The 13263-nt window shown below is 45.5% G+C and overlaps 1 protein-coding gene across 1 annotated transcript in view; it reads left to right on the top strand.

Annotated features, from left to right (window-relative positions):
- Positions 1-13263, top strand: part of LOC137537872 (mucin-2-like) — a 199267-nt gene that overhangs the window by 170852 nt on the left and 15152 nt on the right. Inside the window, exons 33-35 of the mRNA XM_068259819.1 lie at positions 4650-4900; positions 10614-10797; positions 10899-11094. Of these exons, the coding sequence (XP_068115920.1) occupies positions 4650-4900; positions 10614-10797; positions 10899-11094 (631 nt within the window). The remainder of the gene's footprint in view (positions 1-4649; positions 4901-10613; positions 10798-10898; positions 11095-13263) is intronic.

The following is a 13263-nucleotide window of genomic DNA, read 5'->3' as shown; positions in this document are numbered from 1 at the left end:
GCCGGCCGCCGCTTAGCTCGGCGCCGCTTCTATTCCCCTGTCCTGCTCCTCGTAGTAACTAATTCACAGCAGCGTGCCCCATGGCGGCTCCTGTGATGAGGGAGCCGTAGAGAGAGCATGGTTTCCATAGTAACAGCGATACACATCACCGCTACAGTAAGCCTCTCTCTTTACGGCTTCCTCCCTCATCACAGCAGCCGCCGTGGGGCATGCTGCTGTGAATTAGTTACTACGAGGAGAAGGACAGGGGAATAGAAGCGGCGCCGAGCTAAGGTAATAGCAGCGGCGGCCGTGGGGGGAGCGGGGGGGGGGGGGGATTTCTATATATTGACTCGCAAGCAAGCCGACCCCCTCAAAAATTCAGCTTGCTTGCGAGTATATACGGTAAATGATATTTTGGTAAAGGATTAAATATAATTTCATTTATTAATTGCGAACAGCACAGTGACAACGCGTTTCTCGGCATAAGCCGCTTCCTCAGGTCAAATGTGTGCCTTAAAACAAGACAAGGAATGACGCTCAGAATACAAAAGGTACAACCAAATATACATACAAACGTTATGCAATAACAAAAGGAATACAGAGGCGCCAACAGAGTAAAAATCATACCAATTTAAAACCAAATTAAAACATGGGTGGCAATGGTGGACTTGCCTCCCTACAAAAAGCACAACCACTTTGTACGGTATAAAATATTAAATGTAATCAACTTAGTACTCCAGATAAGAACAACCAATGCAATAAGATCATAGATGATGAAATAATAAAAAAACATACAAAGTACCATATTTTGGACATACAAACTGCACCTGCCCTAAGCCCTATAGATAATCGATTCCTCCAAATACACAACCAACTAGAGTGTTCGCTATCACAAGTCCAAAAAGGTCACATATAAATTGATGAATGACAGCGCTCCTCTTCTATGATTCTTTAAATCTGCAAGATGTAAACATATTGCACATAGTCCATTACTGCAGTTTAAACAAGTAACCACACTTCCCCAGTGACAAAAGTGATGCACACTTGAACTGAAAACAGTGTATGAAAACACTCCCGGTTCTCAAGCAATACTGTCTGCTCACCGGATTCTAGCCACCTCATATCCAGGTGGATCTAGCGTTTGTTGTCACCCAATGACTGTACAGGATTCGTTTCCATCAAGTAGTAAAAATTTATTGCAGACCATGTAAAAACAAACAAATAAAATTCCTCATAGCGCAACTTGTTATTTTCAATAATATTTATCCTGCGCTTATCCAGCGCACTTACGTAGTTCCAATAAATATGGTGCTTATCGGGCTGATGAGCCCAGCGGTGATCACCCCCTCTGGTGGCGTCGGCATCCAGTTCCTCCACCGCACCTGTAGACGTCATTGGAGCGCGGTTCCCCGCCCATCTCTCACACAGTGTACTATGGAATAAAGTTGGTTGAGAGATGGGCAGGGAACCGCGCTCCAATGATGTCTACAGGCGTCCTTATTGCGTTCCACCGCAAGGAGGAACGTGGAGCTATTTAAGACGTCGGCCGTACCTGTGATGTCAGCCCCTGATGAGTCCATAGGACGAAATTCGTAGGGAGGAGTCAGGTGCGACTGACGTCACCAGTTTGCGGAACTGTTCGCCGGCCGGGACTTGGAAGCGCAATAGCGGAAACGCCATGGTGGAGAAATGGGACGCCGATGCCACCAGAGGGGGTGATTACCGCTGGGCTCATCAGCCCGATAAGCGCCATATTAATTGGAACTACGTAAGTGCACTGGATAAGCGCAGGCTGAATATTATTGAAAATAACAAGTTGCGCTATGAGGAATTTTATTTGTTTGTTTTTACATGGTCTGCAATAAATTTATGCAAAGTACCATAGTGGCACTGAATGTAATGACGCCATAATGGCTCTAAGTACAAACAATCTACAATCTTATAATACTAAAATCATAAAAACAATTGACATCATAATGGCAAAATGAACGTCACAGAACATTACTGGCTTATGGTTCCTGTGTTTTTGAACCGGGAGATATAGTTAATGTGGCTGTGTAGTATGAATTAATGTGGGATATTCTGACTGGTTATTCACTTAACTATGGAGCAGCGATGGTCGTAGTCAGCCAACTTCGCTACGCTGGAAATACGCGTAGTTTTACGCAATTACGCTTTGCCAAACTACGGCTTCGATAACAAATATTCACTTGCATTTCGTAGAATACGTGTTAAAATACGCAATTATGCGTAGTGCGAAGCGTAGCGTATGCGGATACTTATGCCCGTATGCAGAAAATTGTACGCATTAATTTCTGTATAAATGCATATACTGGGAACCCTTCTATGCGTACATTCCCCTTTCCAATGCGTAAATTTGTATGCATACAATCGTATGAGGAAAATTAGACGCGAGTAACGCATTCGTAGTTCACTACGCAATACACATGTTAACTACGCATAGTGGGCGTAAGCTACGCGTAGCTGTACTTCGCTACGCGTAAATTCGTAAGCTTAGGTTTGAAACTTCGCCTATGAATTACAAAGCGTAGATGCGAACTACGATGCGTAAATTCGCACTGGCGTAGTTTCTGCTCATCCCTGCTATGGTGTGCTAGTAAAACACCTCTAAGGTGTACGGCGGACATAAAATAGACCTGTGGTAAGGTATTAAAATTTGCCCTAGGTGGTAGGAGCTGAGGTCAAGGCTGTTAAAATAACATGTAGAGGCCCACGGTAGTGTGGAATAAAAGAACTGTATAAAAGGACGGGGTCTGCCTATAGGGATAAGAGGCAAGTGTTGGGTGGGAAGGGGGATTTGGGTGTGGGATGTGGAGCACTTACTGGCTAAGCCGTAGGGCGTATCCAGATGCTCCTGTAAGAGTGGACTGCGCTATCCGAGAAAGTATTTGAAGACGCTGGACGGGCAGAGGCAGTGGGCAGAGCGGAGGTGACGTGACACTTGGCAAGTGCCACGTGACATGTGCCAAGTGCCATGTGGCACGTGCCAAGTGCCATGTGACACTTGAAAAGTGGCAAGTGCCACGTGCCACTTAGCAAGTGCCACGTGCCATGTCCAGCATGCTCCTGGCACACGTTACACCTGCTGCTGCTGCATTGCCCTGCTCCTGCTGCCTGTGCAGCTTCCACCACCACCAGGCCAGGGTGCCACAGGCCACTGATACCACCTATATTTAACCGAAAACACAATTGCTGCATAATTTTTTGGAGGTGTCTTGGCTGAAAACTGTCATGTCCCAGTTGTGCGGTTGGACTTTGGACACAATGTGGGCTGCACGACGCTGTCTGGAACCTAGGCCTAATGACAAGGCATTTTACATGCAGGGGGGGCGCGTTTAGTGGGGTCAGGTAGCCGAATCCCTACTGTGGGTATGTAGGTATGGTCCCCCCTGGGTGGCCAGGTGTCCCCTGTATTGCTGGCAGCCTTTACTCCCCTCCCAGGCTCCAGCGATGAGCAGCTGTAAACTCTCGCTGGCTTTCCGGCTCGTACTGACAGGTCGCAGTTTGGTGACGGGACCTGGCACTTAGTGTCAATACAGCATGGATGCCGGCCAGAGCGGAGGGGAGAGCGGATCATCGGGGGAATGGCAGGAAGGTGAGTGGATCCTCTTCTCCCCCCCCCTACCGCTGCAGCTCTGTAAGTGATCACTATGATCCACCGGCAATCATAGTGATCACGTGATCAGCAGCCATACTGAGCGGAGATGTCAGCTGTCATATAAAAGCTTAATCTCCCCTCTCTGGTGCGCACGATCGCATTGAGATGGTTCGTTAGCGCGGACGTTGAATCAACGTCCAGTCAGGGAAGCAGCATTACTTGGTAGACGTAGATTCAAACTACGTCGGTCCCCAAAAGGTTAAATAGTTGTTTGCTTGTTTGTTTTTGCTTTTTTTACACATTATTCTACTAATAGTGATGATCAGTCTGTTATAGAAGAGATCCTATTATAAGGTAAAACAAGCAGCTGATGTATCATGTTTATAACTGCCAGTAGATAATCACTGATGTATACCTACAGCTGTGCAGAGAGGCCTCTTCACAACCATGCATGCAAATCTCTGATTGGCTGGTTATAATCATGTGTGTCTTAACCACTTCCATACCAGCAGTCTTTGCCCCCTTAAGGACCAGAGACTGCTAGTACAATTAAACGCCGCCTCCCGCTGAATCTGCCACACATACCCGCCGATCATGCCGGTCATGACACTGCCCCATCGCCGCAGGCTCCTTTCTCTGCCGTCTCTATGACGGCAGAATGCTGACAGCAGGTTAGGAGCCGCTTTTATTGGCTCCTGGCGTTGTCTATCAATGGGAGCTAATGTCATTGGCTCTCCGTGATCACGTGGTCAGGAGCCAATGATAACAGCTCCTGACCTTACAGAGCTCTGCCATCTTATAGACAGCATAGCAAGCAAATTGCAGCTGGTTCAGAGTGGCGAGATCGGCGGTATTGGCGGTAACAGCGGGGACGCGCAATTCAACAGAATGTTGAATCTACATCCAGTCAGAGCGGCAGCACCACCTGCATAGATTCATACTGCGTAGGTCCGGAACCAGTTTAACTTGGTAATGAGTAAGGAAAAAAGAAGATTATTTCTATCAGGAAACAACACAGGAAATACTGAATTATCTTGCTTTTTAACAGGTGTCTGCAGTGGATGGGGTGATCCGCATTACATAACCTTTGATGGAGTTTACTATACCTTCCTGGACAACTGTACATATGTTCTTGTGCAGGAAATCACTCCAAAGTATGACAACTTCCGAGTCCTTGTTGACAACTATTTCTGTAATGCTCACGATGGCCTGTCCTGTCCACAGTCTATATTGATCTATTATAAATCTGATGAGATTGTGTTGACACGCACTTTATATGAAGGAAGAATGCAAAACAGGGTAAGAGATTTACTTTTGTTTACATGTAACATAGTCTCCTACTCAGGGATGCTCATCCGGATTCTGGATATCCGGGTAACCCCGATATCTGACCATTTTTACGCTATCTGGATAAGATTCAAGATTCCGGATTTCTATAGAAATCCAGATAGCAATCTGCGGATATTTGGCCAACTTATCCCGCGGATATCCGGATCCGAAATACTGTAACTAAAGTGATGACATCCTGGAGCCAATCAGAGGGCTCCCATCAGAAGCCCTAGCAACCAATCACAGAGGGGAACCCTGATCGGCCCCACCTGACCTCATTGAGCCAATCAGAGGCCTCCCAGCCTAAGCCCTGGCACCCAATTACAGAAAGGAACACTGGCCAGCACACCTTGTATAATAAGGAGGGCTGCCATGATGAGACAGATCGTCCTGGCTTGATGAATGCTTCCTGAGAGACATGCTCCAGTGCTGGTGGCCTAGCAAGGGCTGCCTGTACACAGTTATAAACCTAAAGCTGTTTATTGATTAACCCCATTCACTACTCTATAGTAATCGTTAATTAGCTTGATTGATTTCTCATAGTGTGACAGTTAGTGTGTGCTGCACAGCTGCAGTAGTGCTGGGCCTAGGGCTTTACACAGTGATAAGCTCAGTGATTAACCCCTTCACTATCACTACACTATTGTTAAAGCATTAATGTGTTAGTGTGCACTAGTGTCTTCTCCTCTTCTGTCTGAATGTCACTCGGCACTTGCCAGTGCCACGTGTCACATGGCACTTGTCATGTGGCACTTGCCAAGTGTCGTGTGGCACTTGGCACGTGGCACTTGCCAAGTGGCACGTGGCACTTTGCAAGTGTCGCGTGGCACTTGGCATGTGCCCTTGCCAAGTGTCACGTGGCACTTGCCAAGGGTCACATGGCACTTGGCACATGTCACGTAGCACTTGCCATGTGACAAGTAACAAGTGCCACGTGACACTTGGCAAGTGCCACATGACACTTGGCATGTGCCACGTGACACTTGGCAAGTGCCACATGACACTTGGCATGTGCCACGTGACATGTGGCACTGGCAAGTGTCGCATGACACTTGGCAAGTGCCACATGACACGTGACACTTGGCAAGTGCCACGTGACACTTGGCAAGTGCCCCGTGACACGTGCCAAGTGCCCCGTGACACGTGCCAAGTGCCACTTGACACTTGGCAAGTGTCACATGACACTTAGCATGTGCCACATGCCAAGTGCCACGTGACACTTGGATATAAGATATCTGCGTGAACGCGGATATCCGGACGCATTATCCGTGGATATCCGACCTATTCGGAAATCTGGATAGAAAAAACGGAAGTGCCCTTTAAATAGCTTTAACCACCCTGGCGTTCTATTAAGATCGCCAGGGCGGCTGCGGGAGTTTTTTTTTTAAATAAAAAAAAAACTATTTCATGCAGCCAACTTTCAATTGGCTGCATGAAAGCCCACTAGAGGGCGCTCCGGAGGCGTTCTTCCGATCGCCTCCGGCGCCCAGAATAAACAAGGAAGGCCGCAATGAGCGGCCTTCCTTGTTTTGCTTACATCGTCGCCATAGCGACGAGCGGAGTGACATCATGGACGTCAGCCGACGTCCTGACATCAGCCGCCTCCGATCCAGCCCTTAGCGCTGGCCGGAACTTTTTGTTCCGGCTACGCTGGGCTTAGGCGGCTGGGGGGACCCTCTTTCGCCGCTGCTCGCGGCGGATCGCCGCAGATCGGCGGCGATCAGGCAGCACACGCGGCTGGCAAAGTGCCGGCTGCGTGTGCTGCTCTTTATTTGATGAAAATCGGCCCAGCAGGGCCTGAGCGGCAGCCTCCGGCGGTGATGGACGAGCTGAGCTCGTCCATACCGCCCGGCTGGTTAAAAGGCATTTTTAGGATAAATGAAGCATGTAGCATCAATATTTTGCAAAGGGGAACACTAATTGATGATGAATTCAAAGGGAAAAAACAAGGCTCCAGGAGCAGCTCACCATAGCCATAAAACACTTAACTTTTAATGAGATCCATTTAAAAATGCTGACATGCAATCATTACAGTAATAATTATATTACTTATCAGACACATGCGAAATATGAGGTGCGGAGAAGAGTGGGGACTTCATATCCCCCCCCCCCCAAAAAAAAAAATGGCTGCCAATTAACATTAGGCCTAGGTTCCAGACAGCGGTCATGCAGCCCACATTGTGTCCAAAGTCCAATCGCACAACTGGGACATGACAGTTTTTAGCCTAGACACCTCCAAAAAATTATGCAACAATTGTGTTTTGGGTTACATATAGGTAGTATCAGTGGCCTGTGGCACCTTGGCATGGCGGTGGGAGCTGCACAGGCAGCAGGAGCAGGGCAATGCAGCAGCAGCAGGTGTAACGTGTGCCAGGAGCATGCCGGACGTGGCACGTGGCACTTGCCAAGTGTCACGTGGCACTTGCCACTTGTCACGTGGCACTTGCCAAGTGCCACGTGACAAGTGGTAAGTGCCACGTGACAAGTGCCATGTGACACTTGGCAAGTGCCACGTGCCACCCACGTCCGGCATGCTCTTGGCACACGTTACACCTGCTGCTGCTGCATTGCCCTGCTCCTGCTGCCTGTGCAGCTCCCACCGCCAGGCCAGGGTGCCACAGGCCACTGATACCACCTATATGTAACCCAAAACACAATTGCTGCATAATTTTTTAATTTTTTGGAGGTGTCTTGGCTAAAAACTGTCATGTCCCAGTTGTGCGATTGGACTTTGGACACAATGTGGGCTGCACGACCGCTGTCTGGAATCTAGGCCTAATGTTAATTGGCAGCCATTTTTTTTTGGGGGGGGGGGGGGGGTTAGGAAGTCCCCACTCTCCTCCGCACCTCATACTTCGCATGTGTCTGATAAGTATTATAATTATTACTGTAATGATTGCATGTCAGCATTTTTAAATGGATCTCATTAAAAGTTAGGTGTTTTATGGCTATGGTGAGCTGCTCCTGGAGCCTTGTTTTTTCCTTTTGAATTCATCATAAATTAGTGCTCCCCTTTGCAAAATAATGATGCTACATGCTTCATGTATCCTAAAAACGTCTTTTAAAGCTATTTAAAGGGCACTTCCGGTTTTTCTATAGAGATTTCCGAATAGGTCGGATATCCACGGATAATTCGTCCGGATATCCACGGATAATGCGTCCAGATATCCGCATTCACGCAGATATCTTAATGGCCGAATTTGGATATCTAAACCGGATCTGGCTATCTGGGTACCCAGATCCGGATCAATTCGGATTTTAAAAAGTACTATCCGAGTACTATTACAAACAACTAGAGTTACATTTCAGAGATACAAACAAAGTTGTCTTTGTGTGAAAACACATACAATACTGTTTTTTATTACATATTTTTGTTGCTATAGGTTATAACATTGTATAAACTGTTATACATGGTTTAAAACACACAGAACATTGAAAACAACCCAAACTAAAGCAAAAAAAAACATGGTTTATGCTATATTTCTTAGTCCAGAATTCTCAGAAAGCAGATGTTTCACCATGTCTAACACAGGGATCAACTTACAAACAAATTAAACTTACAAACGATCTCCCATAAACCTGTGTGTAAGTAGGGTACCACCTGTACTAATGTACTGGGTGGGTAGTGTTATTCCATACAGTGGCTTGCAAAAGTATTCGGCCCCCTTGAAGTTTTCCACATTTTGTCACATTACTGCCACAAACATGAATCAATTTTATTGGAATTCCACGTGAAAGACCAATACAAAGTGGTGTACACGTGAGAAGTAGAACGAAAATCATACAAGATTCCAAATTGTTTTACAAATCAATAACTGCAAAGTGGGGTGTGCGTAATTATTCAGCCCCCTTTGGTCTGAGTGTAGTCAGTTGCCCATAGACATTGCCTGATGAGTGCTAATGACTAAATAGAGTGCACCTGTGTATAATCTAATGTCAGCACAAATACAGCTGCTCTGTGATGGCCTCAGAGGTTGTCTAAGAGAATCTTGGGAGCAACAACACCATGAAGTCCAAAGAACACACCAGACTGGCCAGGGATAAAGTTATTGGGACATTTAAAGCAAGCTTAGGCTACAAAAAGATTACCAAAGCCTTCAAAATCCCACGGAGCACTGTTCAAGCGATCATTCAGAAATGGAAGGAGTATGGCACAACTGTAAACCTACCAAGACAAGGCCCTCCACATAAAATCACAGGCCGAACAAGGAGAGCGCTTATCAGAAATGCAGTCAAGAGGCCCATGGTGACTCTGGACAAGCAGCAGAGATCTACAACTCAGGTGGGGGAATCTGTTCATAGGATAACTATTAGTCGTGCACTGCACAAAGTTGGCCTTTATGGAAGAGTAAGAAGAAAGCCACTGTTAACAGAAAAGCATAAGAAGTCCCGTTTGCAGTTTGCCACAAGCCATGTGGGGGACACAGTAAACATGTGGAAGAAGGTGCTCTGGTCAGATGAGACCAAAATGCAACTTTTTGGCCAAAATGCAAAACGCTATGTGAGGCAGTAAACTAACACTGCACATCACTCTGAACACACTATTCCCCACTGTCAAATATGGTGGTGGCAGCATCATGCTATGAGGGTGCTTCTCTTCAGCAGGGACAGGGAAGCTGGTCAGAGTTGATGGGAAGATGGATGGAGCCAAATACGGGGCAATCTTGGAAGAAAACTTCTTGGAGTCTGCAAAAGACTTGAGACTGGGGCGGAGGTTCACCTTACAGCAGGACAATGACCCTAAACAGAAAGCCAGGGCAACAATGGAATGGTTTAAAACAAAACATATCCATGTGTTAGAATGGCCCAGTCAAAGTCCAGATCTAAATCCAATCGAGAATCTGTGGCAAGATCTGAAAACTGCTGTTCACCAACTCTGTCTATCTAATCTGACTGAGCTGGAGCTGTTTTGCAAAGAAGAATGGGCAAGGATTTCAGTCTCTAGATGTGCAAAGCTGGTAGAGACCTACCCTAAAAGACTGGCAGCTGTAATTGCAGCAAAAAATGGTTCTACAAAGTATTGACTCAGGGGGCTGATTAATTAAACACACCCCACTTTGCAGTTATTGATTTGTAAAAAATGTTTGGAATCATGTATGATTTCCGTTCCACTTCTCACATGTACACCACTTTGTATTGGTCTTTCACGTGGAATTCCAATAAAATTGATTCATGTTTGTGGCAGTAATGTGACAAAATGTGGAAAACTTCAAGGGGGGAATAATTTTGCAAGCCACTGTATGTTGGCTTGGGAAAATTGATGATATCCTTTTTTTGCAGTAATTTTATTTTTTGTAAAAATAATGTTAAATTTGACTTTTGAGTGAAAATGCCATCAAAAATCATGTTGTAATTTTCCTAATTTTTTGCAAATGTATGCGCTAAAATAAAAAAAAATTCTGTTTTTGGGCAAAAATATTTGATTTTTCACACTTTTGTGAAATACAATGTATTTTCGGAGAAGAAAAATGGTGAATTCGAAAATGCCATTTTCTATGTAAAAATGACTTGGCGAAAATGTGCAAGCAACTCATGGGAAGGTTTTATTTCTTTGTAACATTATGTTAGTGCTTGTTACTGTATATTAATTCACTTTTCTGTTGAAATAGTAACTAACCCCTTTGTTTTATATTTTCTGTGGTGAAGCTATAGAGATGAATATGTACTTTCCTTTTTAATTTAGATTAAGTTCAACAATGCCTGGATCACTCCTGGTTTTACCCAGAATGGCATTAGAATCACTAGTACCGGCATAACCATGATTGTTGACATTCCAGAAATAGAAGCTTTTATTTCATTTAGTGGAATGATGTTTGCAATTAAGCTGCCATTTAGTAAATTTGCAAACAACACAGAAGGACAGTGTGGTAAGTAGCTGACGTGCCTTTGGTGGTCTTTTGTGCTTTCTTTTTTAATGTTTTTTTGTCATTTGGGAAGTAAAATGCCTCTTGTGTGTTTTCCAACTAAGGTACTTGTTCCAATGACAGAACAGACGACTGCCGAATGCCAGGTGGAAGAATTGTGAAAGAATGCTCATCTATGGCTTCTACATGGAAAGTCAAAAGTCCAGGCTGCAGTATGGAAACAACAACTACAACTCCACGAGCAGGTCCACCACCAGGTCCACCATCAAATCAATCTGTGTGTGGTGTCATCTTGAGCAAGTAAGTAACTCTTCTTCATTTTAAGACTTTTTAATTTCACATTTAAAGTCCAAGTCCAAACAAAAACAGAATTGAGCACAATAAAAGTATATTTGCTGTTGTCATAAATATTATTGTTATAACTTATGTTATATGCTTTTTGTGTTTAAAATAATAATGTTATCAATGTTCCCCTAAAGTCTAGTATTACTTGAGCCAGACCTCTAACTACTTGTACCAGTAATTCATGGTTGCTAAATTTATTGCAGTAGGTACCGTAATATGCTCAAATACAAGTCGACCTTGTGCATAAGTTGACCCCAATATTTGACCCTCTGAAGTTGGAAATTGTTATTGACTCAAGTATAAGTCTACCCAGCAAAGTTAATGGCTGCACTTGGGGATTAGGAAGAATTAACACCTGCACTTGGGGCCCAGGAGGAGTTAATGACTGCACTGAATACAGTATTGCAGCCCATAACCCCTCCTGTCCCTTAAGTTCAGCCAATAACCCTCCAGGCCCCCAAGTGCAGCAATAATTCACTCCCCTTCCTGCAGCCCAGTATTCCCCCCCACCCCTTTCCATGTTAATTGTTGACCAAGACTTTCAGACCTGTGCTTTCTTGGCATTCCCTTTATCAAGAAAGTGTCAATTGTTGCAAATGGGAATGCCCCTAATAGTACACACATTGCTCAGTGTTGCCCATGGCTCATGAATAAGTCGACCCCTATACTTTGCTTTAGTGAGTCAGACAAAAATTTCTAGACTTATACTAGACTATATACAGTACTGTTTTATAAATGGTGATGAATGGTGGAATTTCAGGATTTTGGGTGTAGTTTCCACAACAAAACATGAAGTATGTGAATCTTCCCTATAGTAGCACAGAGAGTTATTAAAAACATTTTTAATATTGTTCAGAAGAATATGACTTAAGGTGGCCATACATCAGGTGACTTGGTGACCGATCGACCATCCAATTTGATTAACCTCCTTGCCGGTTATCCCGAGCTCAGCTCGGGGTAACCTGCGCAGGAGGATTTCTCAGGCCCCGTTGGGCCGATTTGCATAATTTTTTTTCCTACACGCAGCTAGCACTTTGCTAGCCGTGTGTAGTACGCGATCGCCGCCGCTACCCGCTGATTTGCCGCTACCCGCCGCACCGAGCCGCCCCCCCCCCCCGCCCCAGACCCCTGCGCAGCCTGGCCAATCAGTGCCAGGCAGCGCTGAGGGGCGGATCGGGATTCCCTGTGACGTCATCCCGCCCCATCGCCATGGCGACCGGGGAAGCCCTGCAGGAAATCCCGTTCTGAACGGGATTTCCTGCTTACTCTGATCGCCGAAGGCGATCGGAGTGGGTGGGCGGATGCCGCCGTTCAGCGGCTATCATGTTGCGAGCCCTGGGCTCGCTACATGATTAAAAAAAAAAATTTAAAAAAAGTTCTGCGCTGCCTCCTTGCCGGCGTTAATTAGACCGGCAAGGAGGTTAATATAATCATAATCGGATGAAAATTGGTTTTGCCAAGTTCATGCTTAACCAACAATACAACCAATTTCAGCCTGCATTAGTCGATCGGACAAGCTGCAAGATGTAGGGCCGACTTGCTTGATCAGGTGCACAGCAGTAATGGTTAGTCGATCGGACATGCTGCAAGATGTAGGGCCGACTTGCTTGATCAGGTGCACAGCAGTAATGGTTAGTCGATCGAACATGCTGCAAGATGTAGGGCTGACTTGGTTGATCGGTGCACGGCAGTAACGGCGATATTAGGACAAGCAACGAAATCCCCAGCGATGCCCCCCCTGTGCCCAGTGCAAGCTATACATTACCTGTCCACAGCCTCTGCTTGTCACCCACTGGCCCTGGGCACACTCCTTGCTCCATATACGTGCCCCACATGGTTGCTGAGTAACGGGGGCCTTTGCGTGACATCACATATGCACAAATCTTAGAGAGAGATTTGTCTCTTGGTCGAATCTGCCCATCATCGCTAGATGTATTGCTACCTTTAAAGGACTACTGTAATGAGAGGAATATGGAGGCTACCATATTTATTTCCTTTTAAACAATACCAGTTGCCTGTCTATCCTACTGATCCCCTGCCTCTAATACTTTAAGCTATAGATCCTGAACAAGCATATCAGGTGTTTCTGACATTGTTGTCAAATCTGAGAAGATTATCTGCATG

Source organism: Hyperolius riggenbachi, chromosome 11 (assembly GCF_040937935.1).
Source record: "Hyperolius riggenbachi isolate aHypRig1 chromosome 11, aHypRig1.pri, whole genome shotgun sequence".
NCBI lineage: Eukaryota > Metazoa > Chordata > Amphibia > Anura > Hyperoliidae > Hyperolius > Hyperolius riggenbachi.
The sequence above is the reverse complement of the archived record's forward strand: the minus strand, read 5'-3'. Positions and strand labels throughout refer to the sequence as shown.